At 38.3% G+C, this 20,823-nt stretch overlaps 1 protein-coding gene across 5 annotated transcripts in view; it reads right to left on the bottom strand.

The window, feature by feature from the left end:
• The window catches only part of rptor (regulatory associated protein of MTOR, complex 1), a 155,753-nt gene that overhangs the window by 110,354 nt on the left and 24,576 nt on the right, over window positions 1-20,823 (bottom strand). For all 5 annotated transcript variants that reach the window (XM_017436846.3, XM_017436849.3, XM_017436848.3 and 2 more), the window contains 2 exons: window positions 3,679-3,837; window positions 2,737-2,883 (listed from right to left, as the gene is read on the bottom strand). In XM_017436846.3, the coding sequence (XP_017292335.1) occupies window positions 2,737-2,883; window positions 3,679-3,837 (306 nt within the window). The remainder of the gene's footprint in view (window positions 1-2,736; window positions 2,884-3,678; window positions 3,838-20,823) is intronic.

The raw sequence follows: 20,823 nt of genomic DNA, 5'->3' as shown, positions 1-20,823 counted from the left end.
CCATCCTGCATGTTCCCCGGATCTAAACCCAATTGAGAACATTTGGGGATGGATGGCATGGGAAGTTTACAAAAATGGACATCAGTTCCAGACAGTGGATGCCCTTCATGAAGCCATCTTCAACACTTGGAGCAACGTTCCCATTAGCCTCCTGGAAACACTGGCATCAAGCATGCCTAAACAATTGTTTGAAGTAATCAACAAGAACGGTGGAGCTACTCATTACTGAGTCCTTTTTTTTGACACTTTGATTTCTGTTTTGGGGGGTTTTCATTTTTTTTGAGCTATGGTCTTAAACTTTTGATTAGCTGAAAAAATCATGTTTGAGTGTAAATGCAGTTTTCAATTAATTCCCTGCTCAAAAGTTTTTGTCTCTTACGCTGATTTCTTCTTTTAACATTGTGAAGCTCTACTTAAAACCTTCTTAAGATCCAATAGTGCAAAATGCAAATTCTTGCAATTTTTTGACTGGTCTTAAGATTTTGATCAGGAGTGTATATCCCGATGGACACTTTTTCTGTGTCGTATGACGCAGATCAGGTCCATCGATAAGAGAGGCTGCAGCACAGAGAGGCGTTTTTGTTGGAGGATGGTGGAGAGAAGAGTTCTTCCTGTATGATTATAAAGTCATCACATTTACTTTTATCCTCCATTACATTATTCTATTACCCACTTCCTGTTTAAGAGAATGGGAAGTGCAATAACAGAAGAGTAAAAGTTAAATTGCATATGGATGTTATATAACTTCCTTTGCATCTAACCAATTGACTTCCAGAGCTTATTTCAGAAATCCTGCAGCTGAAGCTGAAGTTTCCACTCTGGGTAAACGATGCCGCTAACGTCCTTAAAGCACACTGTCTGATCTGGGATTAAATACAAAACAAAACGGTAAAATAAAGTCTAAAAGTTACTACAAGCTTTTTAGCTTTGACGCATTAAAACATCAATTTGATAAAAACTACTTCAAGGTATAACAAACAGAGATCACTAAAGGTTATTCTGGATGGCAGGAACACTTTCAATGTTTAAACTACTGTATGTGGGATTCTAAGAAAATATTGAAAGAATGGCAGCAAGTGCTAATTATTTTTGAGGTGATTTGGACAATTTGTCCTGATCCTTGATGTAAGACCTCCTACTAAACTTACACGACACCAAAACGTAAAAAATCCACTCAGTGATCCTAGATATTCTGAAACTACAACTGTTTATCAGAATCCTTCTGAATTTGTCCATTTTATCAGGATTTTATTAATCAGAGAGGATTCCAGGAGTTTCTCTTTGTTTTACTGTTTGCTCTGATTGTTTTTGGACCCACTGTGATCGCTGTAAGCTATAACCTCGCTATGTATCGAGCAGAGGACAACAGCAGTGATATGCTGCGTCATTTTCACCAAACTAAACACAAAATAAATTCACAGAGAAGCTGTTTAAAACTGCTGACGTCAGCAGAACTCTGTGTGACGTGGCCGTGTGTGTATCTGCATACAGATTGCACAAAAATTGTTTTGGGGCATGCATTTTACCACCAAATGTGAACAGAGGTGTAAGAACTGTTCTTACACCTTAAACTGGTTTGTAACAACAAATCTGAAGCGCTTCCTTCAGGTTCTGCAGACTGGTGCTCCCAGAAGAGCAGCTGCTGTTGTTGTTGTTTTTATTTAACTTCTACAGGGGTCGCCGCAGTGAGCAAACTTGCACGAGAGATTTGGATGTCCCTCCTGACGCAACCTGGGCTCGAACCCGCAGCCTCAGGATTACAAGATGACCAAGGTACTGACACCTGAGCTGCAGCGGGCCCTCCCAGAACAGCAGTATTGGCTGATTGGTTGATTTACATATAAATAAGGAAAATCTGTTTGCCTTTTAGGACAGCCATTAATTCAACTCCAAATAATAACTAATAAGCACTTTTCCGGTGAATCTTGGTGATATTTAGCATCCGAGCAGACATTTTAGCCCCGACCCTGCTGCGACCTCTGCAAACTTGAACAGAAACGCAGATGAAGCCGAGGATGGAAACACTTCTGATGGGTTCTGTCAAATATTGCTGCAACTCAGCAGTTTCTCTGCTGCCTTTGCCTTTACTCTAATGGGAGGAATGCAGCGTTCACAGCACCTCTTATTTACTCTCTGTACACCCCGTCTTCCTGGCCTACACCGAACATCCTCTTCCTTCCTCTCCTCTCGTTTCCCTGCTAATCTACAGTCTGGCAGAAACTTCTCCATGAATAATTGAAATGAATGACATCTCATTACGAATTCACACAATACGTCTCAGCCTAGGGAGAAAAGAGAAAGATAACGTACTAAAACGATAAAGCGCTGAAAGGACTCGGGTAAAGTAACACACAGCTGAGTGTGTATTTGTGTGTGTGTGTGTGTGTGTGTGTGTGTGTGTGTGTGAGGAGATAAACTCTGTCATTTAGACCCAGCTGCCCGCTCAGGTCTGGTTCCAGCTGAGAACCAAAACTCGACACCAATTAGGTTCAGGACTGCAGTAGATACAGTCTGAGAGCTCACTCAGTGGGAATGTTCCCACTTTTCCACTAATAACTCTTAAATACCAACACTTAATCTTGTCCTATTTGACTGCACACCAACTGGGTGTGTTTGTATGACTCATCTAATCTTTTAGGAGATTTTCTCCCCCCCCAATTAAATCCCTACAACTACTTCGCCGCTGCTGCGTGGTGACATATCATAAACCGTGATTGTGTTTGTGCAGCTGCCCACCTCCAGCTCCTGCTCCCTCTGCAGGGCGAACTGTTTAAACGACTTGACGATGATTCCAGCGTTGGAACAGTCGTAAACGAAAATAGACGGGCTTCCCATCCACGTCTGCAGGTCGTAGATGGACAGCGGGATGTACTGGGTGTAGTTCTGAAAAAAAAAAAAAAACAAGATGGTGCATCACATTATTGCTGATAAGTCACTTTTAAAAATGTTATAGTGTTTAATTATTAACCATGCATCTGTTGGATAAAAAGTACTGGTAGAGGATGAGAGATAATGTAGAAAAATGGAAGGAAAAGTCAGAAAATTCAGGACGACGGGAACAAGAAGAAGTCAAGATTATAAATCCACTAAAGTGCTGTAAGGGCCCTGTATCCAAAAGTTACTGCTAAATTCAGTTGCACACAAGTTTCCTGGCACTGCTTGCTTCTAAAATAAATCCCACTCATGTCCTGTTTCAGCAGGTAGGGACACAGCTGCCTCATTTTACAGAATAAGAGATAAAGAATATTGAAGAAAAAGAGGCCGAATGTGCTCACTTACAGGACAAAGCAGCGACATGTCAGTCAGTTTAAATATTAGAAAAGCTGTTTTTACATCCTACGGGTGGGTTTATAATCCATTTTTTGATGCATTTTGATGAGGACACAAATCGATTTTAAAAGCATCAGAGATTTCACATCTATTAAAAACGTATCGACAATAATTCAAAAGACATCTTTGGGTCCAGCTTCAAGTTTTAACCTTGTTCAGTCTGTGCAACAGTTGCAGGTTTTTAATCTACTGTGAGTTTTTAACCACAGTGATCTGATTATTTATCTTTGCATTTTTAATATATTCAGATTTTCTGTGCAAATGTAAACAGCCTGCATTATGTAAGCAATATTTCAGAGTTTCTGCATTTATTATATATTTAATGTCCTTTCTCTGGGTGTGTGTTACCTTGTTAAAAACCCAGATTTCTCCGTTGACGGTGGGTCGAGGCACCCCGTGGCCGTTGTAGTGGAAGAGGACCCGCTCCTCCTTCGCGTTGCGCCTCAGCGACGTGCACAGTTTCTTCACTTCATCCACCGTGGGGTCCAGACTCTGCTTGTAGCGAGCCTGAAACCACAGAAATAAAGACGGAGAGAGACGACTTTAATGCTGCTAACAGAACGAGCAAAATCACAGGTAAAAGTGTAGAATATCGACGTTTCTGAGCATCTGTATGAGACTCAGATTTACAAATAGTTTTTGTCTGAGATAGATTTTATGATATTTAACAAATGCAGATGTAATTTCACAACTCTGCTTCATTCAGAGTGAAATTCTGCATTTGGAGACAAGTGAGCAACACCCCAAGCTATTAAGACTTTTATTTATAATCCTAAATATGAAAAAAACTCCACAATACAGCTGCATAAAACCAGTCTTCTTCTAACCAGCAACACAGTTTAAGTTTGACATTTGGGCTTTCTAAAGAGCTACGGCACACAGAGGCTGTAACAAATGTCAAAACAAACATTTCTGTAAGTTTCACAAGCAGAGGCTAAATATGATGACTGTGCAAACAGAAACAAAAATACATTTATTTCAAAATCAGATGGGTCGAAACATAAACAGCACAAACCATCCGAACATTTCCTCAAACTCATTTTAGGCAACAAACTCTTATTATCTTATTTTTGTCCTGCATTTAGGAAAGATGTTCACATCTAAAAACAGCTAAAAAAAAATTATGAAAGAAGTGATAACATATATAACCCACCACGTTGTGTGCTAAAGTTTTAAACAAAGTTACAAAAATCAGAAAACTTAAGCTGCGGCGTGATCCGGATCCTAATCTGGATCAAAATCTGTTTTTTGTGGCAACCCCAGACAAACCAGACACCGACGACAAACCAGAAAAAGAAGATTTTATCATGTTTTCCTTTTGAGTTTGTTGCATCTCTGCTGTCGGCCTGTTTTCTTTTTGCCACCTGTTAATTACTTCGCCTCCTTCTGCCCTCATCTCTGAGGTTTCCCAAGCGTGAGGCTCGTATCCGTGTGCGCACGGTGCGAACAAACCGGGAGGAGGAGGATTTGTGCATTGTTGGTGCTTCTTCGTTTCATTAAATAAAGTGCCTGTTTGTGCGAAGATGAAAGTGTCGGAGAGGTGCTGGCATGTTATGCAACAAAAAAGCTCCCGTTTAGACGAGTCTGAATCATTATCATACTCACCGAGGCCTTTCGGTTATATAACCAACATGACTTTCAACAAACAGCCTGCCTCCTGAAAGATCACAAAGGAAAATTCAACTTCAAGTTTCTGTTAAACAAAACGGCTGCAGTCATGCTCGCACTTTCCTCCCGTGTTTGTGAGCGACCCGAGCTGCAGACGTAGTTGTGTTTCCGCATCATTTCAACGTGATTGGATTTTTCCTTTTATGCTAAAACCAGTTGCCTGAACAGCAACAAATGAATTTTTCTTTAGTTACTCTTGCAGAGCAGCTGCCGCCTGATTGTGGCCGTGAGCTGAACACGTCAATCTAAAGCATTTTAAACCATTAAGACACAAGACTACAGTATTAGAAAACCACCAGCTGGAATTTAAAACTATGAAATCTAACTGTACATATATTAATACTAAATAAACCAAAAATAACCAACTCCTAAATAGTATAAATGCCGTTTCATTACTTAAAGTTTTCCTTAATTTTTATTCCTTTCTGCTGCAATAACATCTTTAATTTATTTATTTTTCTTCATTTAAACATCACAAATCAAATCCAGGTTTAAAAATCCTACATTCAGACTCTGTTTAAAAACCACGCCAATATTAACAATAAAAATAAATTAAAAACTGGTCCAAATCTGCTCATCTTCATTCCTAAAATGTGCTCCAGTACACTGAATGATGATCGGCTGCTAAAGGTGGGTACAATGCGAGCGGCGTTGGGCAGCAAGAACACAGCTGTGGAAGAAATGATTTTCAGATATTGTGGTTTGCTCGTCACTTGGTTGCAAACACTTAAGACTGCAAATGAAAATTTGCTAATTTTCCCACAATTCTGAGTCTCCAGCTGGTTTTCCAGCAAACTCAGCCCATTGAGAGACAACCTGAAAACTGAAACGTTCAAAAATAAACTCTAAAAATGGTAATTATTCGCACGTTATTTCATGATATTCGTTATGTATTTGTTTAAAAACTCAAAGACAATTTTTCTGCCACATTGTGCAGCTTCAACAAGCATCCATGCTGCGTTTGTCAACTTTTACTGACAAATCAAGTTTGGATCTTCCGTTCTTAAAATACTTTGGATTTTTGAAGATCACCAAGTTTATGTTAGATGGTTTATTTCTAAATATATCCTATAATTCCTGACTTGCAGAATCAAATCTTCAGCTTCCTGTATTTAGAGGAAGTCTGTAAAGAAGAAAAACGGCAGAGCTGGCAGGCTAATTTAATTTGATCAGATAAAAGCATCTGAATTTCGAGAGCTCGGAGCTCATTGCAGATATCAGGTGGTATCTGAAGGGATAACGCTGTTAGTGGGTGATGGAGGTGAAGCAGCCGAAAACAGGGCTAATATTAGAAAGTGAGAACAGATGAATGAATACGTTCAGTAAATAGGTAAATGAAAAAAAAAATCAGGTAAATGAAAACAAAAAAAACAAACAAGAGGGGGGATAAACAGTTTTGAGTTTAATTGTGTTTTTTTTTACTTCTAAAAGATGTACATTCATGACAGCAAACTATATTAAAGTGCCAATTTAATTAAAATTCAAGAGGAGGACACTCAGGAAAGGTAATTTGAAGTTGGCGAGATAAAAAGATGAAGAGCCCAGATTAATTTTAATTTGAATGAAAGAAGTGACACAGTTTTCCTGTGAAAACAGCGCAGAAGATTAATGTTTCTTCTCGTGACGCTGACCTGAAGGGGGCGCTCCAGCCTCCTGAAGGGACAGACCGTGAAACACCTCCATTATACGCGTCAAGGCCATGGGAAACAAACGTTTTAAAGGTGTGTTCTGGGCATCATTTATCATCATGTCACAGCCTGAGAACCGACGACCTTTTCAGTGGACTGGAAGAATTCAGGATGCAATTAAATGCAGATTGTAAAGCTGTACCTCGCTGACTGTCACAGATACAAGGTGATATTTTAGATAAAAAAATAAAAAAGGCTGTGTTTGGGATGTAAAAGAAATCAGCTTGTTCATTTTCTCAAAGGTTAAACAATGAAATGCACAGAAACAATGTTCAGGTTCAGGAGCCAGGTGTGGGTTGGTCTATCAGGACTACGGACAGGTTTTCAGGGGTCAAACTTCAGCGAGCAAAAGAAAAATCACAAATCTAACTCACTCTATTAAATTAAAGGTCTAGCATTCCTTGAAGGAATGCATATCGCCCGCCAAGTTTTAGGCTAAAATCATCTAACGATGAGATGGGGCAGAGCTGTAGACATTTTGGTCAAAGCTTGAAAATGAGTGAGATGTCGTGCTCAGAGTACGTGCTGAGGATGACTCTCAGCTACCACACTTCAGCTCGATATGAAACCGACAGAGTAACAGCCATCTTAGATTGGATTTATTGCACCGTTGCCTTCAGCGAGGGGTCGTAAATGTATTTTAGAGCCACTGTAGGATAGTTAAAGGTTACTCTAATGAATGTTTGGTATCATAGTCAATCTGCTTTAACAAAAATCAAAAAATTAGTGACATCTATAGCAAGCCATTTAAGATTATTAGACATTTTCAAAAACGTTGTAGGATTAAATAATACATGCATGTATACGCTTGGAAAAGAGGCGTCCTGTTTTGTAGGGAAAGACTTTAACAACCTCCATTGTGACTTTAAATTAGGAGCTAAAATCTAGTTTTATTGTGATTTTTTTATTCCTATAAATTAATGGAAACTTCTCTTAAGTTCAATTTAAAGGGAGAAATCCAATGTACATGTAATGAAAGTTGTATATTTTTTGAAAAACGTTAAACCAATTAAACTGTCAACGTTGCCTTTTGTGCTAGACATGACAACTTTGCCCCAGAAGTATTTATTTTTGGGTACATTGTGTCGACATTCATGCAACTGGCTTTGCACATCAACTTCTGTGGACAAAAAAGTAATATGCAACTCATTTTGAAATATTGTGTTTTTTTTAAAGGAATAAATAAGAATGACTGTGAGGAGATCTATAACTTCTCTGGTTTGAATGTTCTTGTGTTACACGGTGATCGATACTTTGAGTTTGAAGCTGAAGTCACGCACCGTGGACCCTCAGTTCCTAACACTTTCTCCAATATCTGCTGCAGTTTGTGGGAAAATCAAGCACGAAAGTGTTTCAGAAAGCTACACCTTGCATGTTAATGTTTCAGATACATATTTGATCAACATTTTATAACTGAGGCTGATCTCATTTTCACAGAAAAGCTTTCAACATCAATTAGGATTAAGATAACCGTATTTCTCCTCTCTCAGTCAACAAAATCTGATTAAAGCATGAAATATTTATAAAGAAATATAGCTGCTTGCAAATCTTCCACCTAATCAGATTTAATCTGGGTTTCAAAACGATTCCACGCTGATTTCTTTGTTGCCTTTGGATTTAATATAAACCAATATAAACCCGACTCTAAATCACAAACAGTGAAACTTAAAAAAAATGAAAGTCTTCAAACAAAACGGCGGCTTTTCTTGGTCCACACACGAAAGCATCTTCCACTGTTAAACTGATTGTGATTCACACCAATCTTTAAAGTTTAATCCTGACATAATCCTCAGTTTTCACATTTCTACTTGTGACTTTCAGTGGCATTTATAGGACGTTGACTGTTCAGCAGGGTGTGATGAACAAATGAGTTGCAGGAAAGTATTTAAAAAAGGCAACATATTCCAATGATTGCAATCCTACCGAGCAGCAGACAGCTCGGAAATCTGACCTGGAATGAGGTCAAACTAAAATAAATGAAGACTTATTCTATTTTATCTGAGAAAGTAGAGCCAAGTTGAACGCATAGCGGTGATAGTCATTTCCCCAGTGACAGCAGTCCTGCTGGGTCCAGTGTGTCCGGGCTGACTCAGTTCACAGCAGGTCTTATGGAGCGGAGCGAGCAATGACACATCGCCGTCCCATCCTGCCAGCAAACACCTCCTGTCAAGATTTCAGTCTCTGCAAATCCTTCCCTGACATTCAGATCCATTTCTTCTGAAGCGCAGATCAATTTGTGGCTCTGGTAAAAATAAAACTTCCCATAAAGAAAGTTCAAGAGATGGAGCGAGCTGACCTTACACCACCTATATCTGTGCTCATTACATGTTCGTAGTGGTGAAAACACTTGTTAGATTTCCTGGCGCGAGCTTGTTTTTGAAACAAGTTGGATGCTGGAAGAGAGCAGCAGGAGTCAGAACAGTTCTGCTGCAGCTGACTAAGTGGCATGAGTTATGTAACCAGCAGAAGGTCCAAATGCAACAAACACGGCTGGGCTGCACGTTCAGGAGGGCGTGATGGTCTCAAATGCACAGTACTTCAGTTACACACGAACAAACGGGCTCTCATAACAACTTGAAAGCTTATAATCTCTCCACCATCATCTTCTGTGTATGTAATCAGAGCTGAAATATCAATTAGGACTTCCTGTCTTCTTCCAGAAAACTTTTATTACTTCTGCAGGTATTTCATTGCATCCAGTCAAGGACTGACCAGCTGTTTTTTGTTTGCATCTCAACTTGACCATGCTGCGTTCCCACTTTTTTATTTGCTTCCAAAACAGAGAAAATATTTCGTTCTTAGAAAGCAAAACATGCCATAACAGAAGCCTAAATTGGTGTTTAGCGTAACTGATTGAGTTTCAGATTAAAGGTGCCTCGTTAAGAGCCTTAAATTAAAACCTCTGTGACAACATCGTATGTGTGTGATAGAAAAGGGGCAGAGAGACCTCTAAAGCTCCAGTCCAATTAAAATCTAACTTCGGTGAGCGCATTTTTAATTAAGATATTTTACCTTAAAGACAGTTAAAAGTGATGAAATGTTAAAAGCTCTGAGAGAAACTTTCTTTTATTTTTTAAGGATGTTAATGCAAAGAATTGAAGCACAATCGTTGCTTATGTTGGTTTACAGGAGAAACAAAAAATATATCAAAATGTACGGTTCGGTCAAGAATAATGTGCTTCTACTTTTGGTAGCAGCTCATTGTACAAGTGTTCATAAAAGGAACAAAAGGGTAATTTAACTTTTTATATTTCGTACTTAAAACCATGTAGAAACATAAAACTAAATGTGACAATCAGAGCCTTTATTTAATATTACTTATTTGTAGTTTTTACACAGCAACGGTTTGTTTCTTTGTTTCTGCCCGATAAAGTGCTGCCCCTCCACTTTATGCTCTCCAAAAAAGGCGGGAAAAACCATGGCAACCAGTGACTCAGCAGAATCTGGATCACTGGACTTTATGTTACTCAGCAAGCTTTTCTTACTTATATTTTTCCATCACAGCTGCTATCATAGATCAAATTTAATTTCTGATTCTCTCTCTAAAACGTCCAATAAAAAAATAAGTCAATGTCCACAAAACAACTCATTATGTTTAAATGTTTGTAGCCCGCAATATATACAAAACAACTTTATTTAGGTAAAAAAAAGGTGGTTATATCATAAAACAGAAAAATAAAACGGTGAAAAATAAATACAAAGTTTGGAAAAAAAGGGTTTTATAGTCTATTACTGAACTATTTTTATTAGAATTACCTCGTCTGTTTGCCATCTACTGTTTATTAAAAGTGCATAACAAAGTTTCTTGCAGAAATAACTAACAAAAGAAGCTAAAAGTGAGTTATTAAAGAAAAGATAAAATGTCTTACTGCAAAGTGCTACAATTATAAATGTTGGTAATTCATGTTGCTCGGAAATCATTAGTCTTGCATCTCGATCCATTCCCCAAGCAACAACCTTACAGAGAAATTACAGCAGCTTGTTTATTAAAGAGTTATTAGTATTGATCAAGAACCCAAACTGTAGACATATTACAGTCATTTGTGCTGCGATGCATAAACAACATCCTTCCTCTTTAACTACAGGGTAAAAAATAAATAAAGGAAAAATCTCAAAGCAACAGCAAGTTTCCAAAATACTCCTTTTATTATGAGTGAATAATAGTTGTAATGCTTCCAAAGACTGTTAGTAAATTTTTACTTTACACTCTTTTCCTCAAATAATAAACAACAGAATCATTTTTTTGTGCTGCAGCTGAAGAATAAAGAGCAAAAATACTTTTTTGGTTTTTGCCTGAAGCTAAAAGGCGATAATGTTTTTGCATGTTTCTGTTTTCAAAATATCCCATGAACCACCTGACAGATTTTAATGAAACCTTCAGGAAATAATCATTGGATGTCCTTTTGATGACCCGTTGAAGCCAACCCAATTTAAGATGGCTACAAATCTATCAGGTTTACAAACACTGAGCTCAAATTTGATGTGGTAGTAGCTGAAAGTCTTTTCCAAGACATACTCTGAACAGAGGATCTCATTTCATTGAGTTATTTTCAAGGTTTGACTCAACCAACCAGCTACAACTCTGTCAACATAAAATGATCCTCATCTGAAACTCTGGCCGGCGATACGCATTCCTTCAAAGAACGACAGGCCTTTAATTGTAAACATCTATTAATATGACGTGTTTATGTGCACACACAGTTTGTGTGCGTAAGTGTATAAAAAACAAAGACGTAAGCATGTTGATGTTAGGTGATTAATGAACCAGCTGTACCTGCTTGGGTTTGTACATTTTCAGCCATCATGGGATCAAAACCTATTGAGTCTGCAGAAAAGTGACCTTCCTCCTCTGCGTGTGAGAGAATACGTGCTCCTGCCACCCACGTCTCTTCCTGCTCCCCCAGGAGATTGGTTCATCGCTGGGGAAACCAACAGTGTTTTCCGTTTTATTTGTGAGAATTCAGGGAGGCATTTGATGCTAAAAATATCTCCCGCATCATCAACTCCTGCAGCCTATTTGGTTGCACATGCTTTGTTTTAGCAATGACTGGCAACCATTGCCACTGAGAGGGGAAATGGTTGCACAAAAGGCTTCAATAATATTGCATTTATTGTAATCGCAAGGTCCAAAAGACCTTACTCAATTGTCAGGAAACAGAGGAGATGAAGAAGACTAAAAGCAATCAGGGGAAATTCCTGACAGTACTCAGGAAGTCTTTATTTCCCCACAGATGAAAGTATGAAGCAATAACCAGAGAAGTTGCATTAGAAATCCATTTAATGTAACAATGTGCATTTGTCTAATAATTCACTGCCATGTTTCCAGAACTTCATATGAACTGACTGGCAGATGAATCTCAGCCATAAAAGTAAAACAGTTTTGGTAGACACGCACCAGGCTCTGGACAGATTTTAGTTTGACCCACCTTGACACTCAAAAATCCCATCATTTTACAGTCAGTGAATGCACCATATGTTTTGCTGGCAGCAGCCCATCTCCATGTTGAGACAGGCTACACTGAGTAAAAAAAGACTAGCTGTATGTTCTATTTAAAGCCGTTTAAAAATAAACTCAAAAGTAGCACAAATGGCGACGTGAAGGATGGTTTCCTGTGGTGGAAAACTGAGCTGCTGTTACAATTAGCAATGCTAACTGCATTAATGATGATGTTAAAGATGGTTAAAACATCAAGATAAGGATCAGTTTGTCTTTGTTTTACAGTTCCAATTCTGAAAAAGTTGAGACATTGTGTAAAATGTAAATAAAACTGAATTCAATGATGTTTATTCCCAGTGGAACACAGTAAACATAAAAAATGTTTAAACTAGAACATTTTTCCTTTTTTTTGATAAAGAAAATGGCAATTTTAAATTGTATGGCAGCAATACATCTCAAAAAAGTTATTCTAGAGCCATGTTTCCCATTAGGAAGTCTGTAAACATCTGGACCTGAGGAGAGCAGCTGCTGGAGGTTTTAGAGGGAATGTTGTCCCATTCTGTCTGTTCAACAGTCCTGGATGGGAGCAGATGTTCTAAAACCTGGAGATACTTTTCTGCTTTGATGGAGCTTTTCCAGATGTGTAAGCTGCCCCATCCCAGAGACACTAATGCACCCCCATACCATCAGAGAGGCAGGCTGACCTCAGCACATTTCTCCTCTTTTGTCCAGAGGAGACACATCTGTTCACATCTGGCTTCTTCTTTGCCTGATAGAGCTTTAAGCAGCATCTGTGGACGGCATGGTGAACTGTCTTCTCCAGATTTGTGAAATCTTTGGATTTTATTATGAACTGCATATGATGAGATGTTTAAAGTAATTCTTTCTTTAAAGGAACATAATTCTGAAATTGTTCCACTAATTTTACAGTTTCTCTCAGCCTGGTGAACTTCTGCCCATCTTTACTTCTGACAGATTCAGCCTCTAAAATTTTCTTTTTATCCCCACTCCTCTCACTGACCTGCTGCTAATTAACCTCATTAGTTATAAAAGATGTGTTTTTATTTGTCCCACTTACTTTTACAGCTTTTTGTTGCCCAAGGCCAACTATTTGATTGTTGCTGCCATAAAATTATACATTTCTTTTTCCCCCAAATGGTACAATTCCTCAGTTTAAACATCTGATATGTTTACCATATTCTATGAATAAAATACAGGTTGAAATATTATTGCATTCTGTTTTTATTTACATTTTACACAAGGTCTCAACCTATTTGGAATTGGGGTTGTATAACTTTAAAATAATGGGTTCTGGATGACCTTCTTAGGTAATAAAATATTAAAATATGTTCTGCAGGACTGCCTGTTCTGAAAGGGTACAGGTGATGGGAAGTGTCACAAAAGATGAAAAGGCACCAACACACGTTTTTATGCTCGGTTTATCTTCGATAAACGGGATTAGTCAAACATTTGGGAGTGGGTAAAAATAAAAATAAACTGGACACAAAGAAAAGAAAGCTGTTAGACATTAAGAGCAAAAACCACAAGGTGAGAGAGAATATGAATGTAGGAAAATAATCATCCTCCTGAAAGAGAAAGCTGAGAGTCTACGAGGATGAGGTGATGTATTTACCACGAAGAGGAGACCAAAGGAGGAAGGAGGAGTACAACCTGATCAGATAAAAAGCTCAGCAGATGGAAATACTAAAAGGAAGCTCAAATTATTATGTTTCAATGTCTTAAAGAGATTAAACTACTGACTTACAGTTTTGTAAACTGCACATCACAAAACTATCACTTTAATGACTTTCTTTTTTGATTTATGTTCGCTTCAAAGCACTTTTTATTTCACCTTTAAACCCTTCTACATTGCAACAATTTTTTTTTTTCTCATTCTGTGAAGCATTAATAACTTAAGCTGAAATGTTTAATTTAAACAGCTGCTGCTGTTTTCAAACTGAATGAATTCAGAAAACACAGTAATCAGAGGTAAGAAGGAAAAGGCAGAAGTCCTCTGACAATAATCTCATGACCTTGCAGCATCCTGTAAAAGAGCGCCACAAAGAAAATACAAAAAGATTATTCTTTCTCAATAGTCAGAAGGGAGTATTAGAGATTTTCTTAAATGAAACTGGATTTTCTGCAGTTGATAGAGGACCATTTCTGCTGCTTCATCCGAAACGACAAGGTCATCCTCAGCACCGAGGAGAGGACCGAGAGAAAAACAGGAGCTGGTGTCAAACTTCAACCTAATTAAGGAGTTGACCAAGTCGGTAAATGCTCCAGATCAATCTTCTCACATGGCCGGTGTGTTCCTAACGGTGAGTCTGCTTAATGCAGAGATAAGCTTCCTGTGTTGACAGATAGAGCCACGATCTGTCTTCATTAAACTGGCTGTGCTCGTGGACTGGCAGTAATGAATGGCTTTCTATGTTCCTTTCCTCTCTCTTTTCCTTCGTTTTTTTTTCTGCTCGCCTTCCCATGAATCTGTGACAATCCCTGATAAATTCAACCTGATCCGACACGTGATCAGATCCGGGTTTTTTTTAACCTTAAAGAAAAGATAAAGCTGCCAGACACATTTCATAATTTCAAACCCCGTGTGGTTCAAAGGCCAATCTACCTCCTTCAGATTTCACTTCTGTTCAATTTCCTGTGTGAGATTTACTCACTGATACTTTCAAAAAACAGGAACAAAGGAAAACAGGTGAGAAAACAAAACAAGAACATGTGTTTGAGCTCGTTTGAAGGTCATTTTTGGTTGTGTTTTTATTTTAAATTTTAATGACAAATCTAAAACCAGTTTTGTTCTTGTTTGTAACTTAATCAGACCCTCCAGGATTTCTCGATGTTGCGATAGCAACTATTAACGCAAAATCGAGCAAACCCCGCAAACTTTTTGCAACTTTTCCCAAAACACCGCAACTTTCCCGCAACTTTAACCCAATATTTATTGTTTCTGAAGTGATTTGCCACCGTTTCTGCGGTCTAGTCTCTTCTTTGTGGGTTTGTGTAGCGTGGAATACAAAATAACCCCAAATAACGTGACGTCACTTCCTGTTAACATCAGAATGCCGGGATCGTGCAGGAGCAGCGACCGAAGCCAAAATGTGCGCTAATGCTTCACATTTGCCCACAAAGATTTCAGCAAACCAGTTTCCTCCCCAGCTGCAGCTGTTTTGCACGTCCTGCAGTGTAATCATGGAACATAAACGCATCGACAAACACTTTGTGTCTGCAAAACATGTGAGGAGAGCTGCAGACCAGGGACAATCCAGAAATGCTCATGAATGTCAGTTTAGAAGTATCAAAGTTCTCAAATAAAGCACCTTTTGAGAATGTCAATGTTTGTTGGGAATTATCTTACAAAACTAGGAAGGATTTTTGGTTTATAGATTAAAAGATGGTTGTTTATTGATTTTAGGAAAAAAAAAAAAAAAATCGCAACTTTTAGGAAAATCAGGCATTTTAGCCGCAACAATCACAAAAAATGCCCCCGAAATCCTGGAGGGACTGATTAGTTGTTCAGGTTCACATAATCAAGGACACACAATTCTGGAAAAAATATTATAAAATTTCTGAAGAAATCTAGAAGGCTGCCAGAGAAGCTACAGCCTGGAAAGAGGCGCAAAAAGACCCGAGATCTGAAGAAATGTTAACGCCGCTGCCCGTGGCTCGTTAGGGTCACCAAGGTAACCACACAACGGTGTCTGTCACTGACAGCATTCGTAATAAGACAGGCAGACAGAGGCTCAGAGCAGGAATTGAAACGTCGAACGAGCAGTCGCTTTGCAAAAACTTTCAGTCATTGTTTAAAAAAAATTCTTGAACTGTAAGAGGCAGAAAAATACCAGTTCAGACATGGAAAAGTTTAACTTTCTGTGACTTGTTTAAACTTTAAATGATGCTTTTACTGCAAACATCTGTCTGAGCTACAAGGAGGCTGGTTTTCTCCCTTGTTTCAACTAAATCTCATCGCCGTCTATGGGGACATTTTTTGCATTTTTTTGTGAATTTTAATTTCTGTTGTATGATGTACTAATACCAAAAGTCAAAGTATACCTATTACTTAATAGGCTGCACATTTTAATGCACTTTTTATGTATTTATTCAAATATGTGGGGAGTAGAAAATAAAACCTTTAAAATGGGAAAATATTGGTTTGATAGTAATACAGGTGCTACAAATATTAAGAACAGACACCTCTAGTTATTGAGATTTTTACAACTGTTTTCTGGTTAAATGAGATGTACTATTCTCACATGTAGAAACAGGACACGTTTGAGTTAAATCACTTGATTCAAACTGGAATTTGTTTCGTTACGGCCTTACATCACGGCCGAGGCTGAAGCCAGATTCTCGCTTCTGATCATTTCAGTCGTTGTAGCTGTGGAAGTAATTTGACCTCTGGGAGCCAATAGAGGTCCATTTGGATAAAATATAACTATTCAGCAGTTTCTATAATTACATAATTAAAAAGGGAAACTGAAAAATAGTTAAATGTTAATGAAATTGCCTCAGATGATGATATATCAATTAAAGTGTTGAGTCATTTTGGAAAAGCAGGTCCTTTCTGAAAGCGGGGGTAGTTCCTGGTTTTTATGCCTCCAACTCCTGGAGGTTTCTGCTGCCAGTGGTCAGATAAATGCAGGTCCTGTCAGGATTCTGATACACACTGAAATATATCCAGTGTTACAGAAACACATGCACTACCCTGTCACCACACTCACATGCTCATTACCTGGTAAAATGACTCATTTCCACACTCCGCATCTGGAACTGAAACCAAGTTTGTGACAGGTATTTATAGCATGATGATGAATATAAATATATATCGTTGAAGACAAGTGAGATGGGTTGTTGTAATTATAAGTGAAATGTATGAAAACATACAAATTTCCAAATTTAGGTTTGTTTCTCAAAAAATAAGCAACAGTATATTTCAAGTAGGTGTAAATTTAGTTAAATGATTCTGTAGCTGTTGTTTTACAACTAATAAAAGTACTTTTATCAACAAAAGTGGTGGAAAACTAAAAAAAGAATTAAAGGTCTGGGATTCCTTGAAAGAAGGAAACCTGTCAAGTGGTTTATGAGATATTTTGCTAACAGAAAAACAGAGCAGACTCCAATAGTTAATGCCAAAGTTTGGAGCAAAGATCTCGTGCGCTCAGAGTATATGTTGTGTATGACTCTCAGCTACTACCACGCCAAACTTTACGCCAATATCTCTCAAATTGATTGAGTAAGAGCAATTTTGGGAATTTAAAAGCCAATTGGATGTGGCAGCCACTTTGAATCAGGTTGACTTCAACAGTTAGTTAAAAAATGTTTATCAGCAAGTTTCATTCAAATTTGTCCAAAAATAAGTTAGCTACCAAAGATATTTTGGTAACAACCAAATAAACCCACAAAGGTGAAGGCAGACCATTATGAAAGAAAACACTTCCCATGTTCAGTATTTCCTTTTAAGTTGCTCAGATATCCGTTTTTTGGTCATATTTTTCTCTTCTTTTACTTTTGAGGAACGATCAAAGAATGTGTCCTCGAATCAGCAGGAACTCGAGTTTACATAACTGAGATCCCAAACATCATGACTCACTATTCAAGTTGCGCTCATCTGACCAAAAAAAGGTCAACAAGTAGGAGAATTTACACGTGGTAAAATGAAACATAACATTTTGTAAGGGTAAGAAAATTGTTGAATAAAACACGATTATGTCCTTTTGGGTGCAGATTTTCAGCGTTGATGTGGCCTAAAATCAAAGAATGGTGACGAAAGAAAGAGAAAGAAGGGGACGACGATGAAGAAGAGAGCAGAGAAGATGTTTAATGATGGGTTGTTTCAGCCTGCAGACTCCTTTAATCCCTCCCTCACTTTAATGAAGCGCAGAGACAGAGAGGAATAAAAAGACGCTACCAAACCCTGCATGGTGGGGATTCTCTAGACTCTCTGTGACGGCATGCATTCATAAAGTAATTTTCAGCAGGATGTTGGCCATGGAAACCCATTCCATGAAGCTTTCTACTCTCTGTTCCTGAGCTAATCTGAAAGCCACCTGAAGGTTGGCGGTCTGTAGGTGTTGACCCGACAGAACGTTGGTAACCTCTGCGCTCCTCAGCATCCTCTGAGCCCACTCTGTGGTTTTACATGACCGACCATTTCATGGCTGAGTTGCAGTCGATCCCAATTGCTTCCACTTTTTTATAATCCCACTAACAGTCGATTGTGGAATATTTAGTAGCGAGGAAATTTCCCGACTGGACTTATTGCACAGGCAGCATCCTGTCACTCCTGATAGGATGCTCCTGAGAGCGACCCATTCCTTCAGAAATGGTTGTAGGAGCAGTCCGTATGCTTTCATACACCTGTGGCAATGGAGGTGATTGGAACACCTGAATTCAGTGACTTCAGTGACTGGCAATAAAGTGTAATTTATATTTGGAGCACTCTCATATAGGAAATGTTAGACTTATTTGCCTTCCAAGCATACAAATGAGAAGGATCCAACGTAAATCTACATCCATCAAATTAAGATAAAAAAGTCTTCATTTATTCTGATATGATGCTGATGAAATAAAACGAATAAACTTGGAAATATTGCATCATAGCAGTACACAACAAAACCTGTTCTTTTACTCAATATTTCACATATTTTACCGTATGGAAAAGTTAATGAGGTCTACACCTCAGCGTCAGTTCAAACACTTGCACACCTGGTTTTTTTTTTGAGTTTGTTTTTTAATAATGTTAAACAGGGACAATGTGAGATATAAAACAATATTAAATGATCCCACTGAAAGGCCACTCCAGGTCAGACTGGCGATAGAAATAATCCACACAGCACTAAGACAGAAATAAACCACGCAAGAGAGCAGACTATTAAAAAAGCAGGGACAAAGGAGCCATTAGCTTAAGGCCGAAGGGGTTAGAGGAGGATGACGAATATTTTTACAGGCAGACATACGACTGATTCCAGCAGGACAGGAGGTGCAGGTCACATTATTCAGAATCAATCTGAGCTCAACGAACACAGTTTAATGACAGCAAGAGAGAAATCAGAGTGAAGGAGCAGAAAACCAGGTAAATCTGTCTCAGTGTTGTCTTCTTTAAAAACTAATGGAGGTAAAAACACTGACAATTGGAATAAGTCACTCTTTAACTGAAGCCACTTCTTTTACCAACGATTTTAGCTGCAATTAAAAGAACAAGAAGCCCTCCCCACAAAGGCTGTGTTGTCAGCAACTATCAAAATTATTGCATGTTCCTCGGACTTAATGACAAACAGCTCATTTCAGGTAATTAATTGGTCACGCCATTCAGAGTTAAAGACATTTTTCTGTCCTGATAGAAATCTTTTCAAAAACAAATCAATGTGAGGAGACAAATACAAGAAAACTTTTCAAAATCTGTCATATGCTGCATGTAAAGATGAGTCATAAAACTGTAACCACCTGTCCAATAATGGGTGGATATATAGATATTATTTAGCAAAATCCTTTATCTAAAGCATCTCACAGATAGACTTCAGTACAGTACTTCTTCCTGACGTATCTTGTGGTAATTCAGAGGACCAACATGCTTAGGGTTGAATCTTGAGTGTTTATGGCGAGGAAACCGGGAAGCCATGAAGGTGTTCTGAATGTCCAGTTTTTTATTATCTGTGCACGTCCTGCAAATCTGCATTCTTGGCTGTGCACATTATTTTGTTGCTCACCTTCACCCACATCATAGTTTAGCCCGCTTTGCACCCACCTTAGCAGCCACCCCCACAGTCGTGATTTAATGTACATTTTAGAATTAAAGATAGGCAGAACTGGACAAGTTTTTATTCATTATTATTTATCACTGCAGTGGTTATTAGACCCAGACATTCAGGAATGTGGCCTCAGGTGTTTCCTGTCATAAGAGAGCTCCTGTGCTGGTGTCGAAATACAGCTCTAGTGCTCTAGAAATTACAAAAAAGGGTCTAAAACTTCCACATTTCAGCAACTAATTTTACAGAAATTTTGTTGCACATTTTTTTAAAAAATATGTTTAAAATTCAGGAAACAAGACTGTGTGCCTCTGCAACACACCCAAGGACATTTACAACCGTCCTGAAAGTTTTGGAGACTCCCTCCAAAACGGCGTTTACAATTAGTTGCCAACAGTCGCAGCCCAGTGAGATAATGTCTTTATTAATGTCTGTAAATGTTTATTGAGGGCTCTAGAGTACTCAAAAAAGTCTGATTTTGGTAGGCTGGTATTATATCATCCTTATTTAATTGATAAATCAGCCCAATGTCATTTCACGTGTTTAAAGGAGAAGCTGTTGTAACATCACTGCAGGTTTAGACATTTAAAAATGGTGAACAGCCTCAATCACACTGATTAACATTCAGTCAACATTTATAAAAGTATGGATAGTTATAAGTAATTATTAAGTATTATAAATATAAATTTCCAAAGTAACCTTCCCAACACTGCCAGCTACAATAACAATGCTTCCACTTCTGTAGAGACAAAACTAAAGCCAGTATCTCACAGGTTGTGAGTGTTGGCAACAAATTGCAAATAGCATTTATTCACAGTTCTGCATGTACGTAAACGTGCCCAAGTACCAATTTTGTGAAATTCCAATTGAAAAGCAGCAAATTTTCTCGCAATTTTGAGCCTCCAACTAGTGTCCAACAATGTCAGGTCAGTAGAAAACTGACTCA

The sequence above is a fragment of the Kryptolebias marmoratus genome, linkage group LG3 (genome assembly GCF_001649575.2).
Source record: "Kryptolebias marmoratus isolate JLee-2015 linkage group LG3, ASM164957v2, whole genome shotgun sequence".
Taxonomy (NCBI): domain Eukaryota; kingdom Metazoa; phylum Chordata; class Actinopteri; order Cyprinodontiformes; family Rivulidae; genus Kryptolebias; species Kryptolebias marmoratus.
Note: the sequence above shows the minus strand (reverse complement) of the source record. Positions and strands in the feature narration are given on the sequence as shown.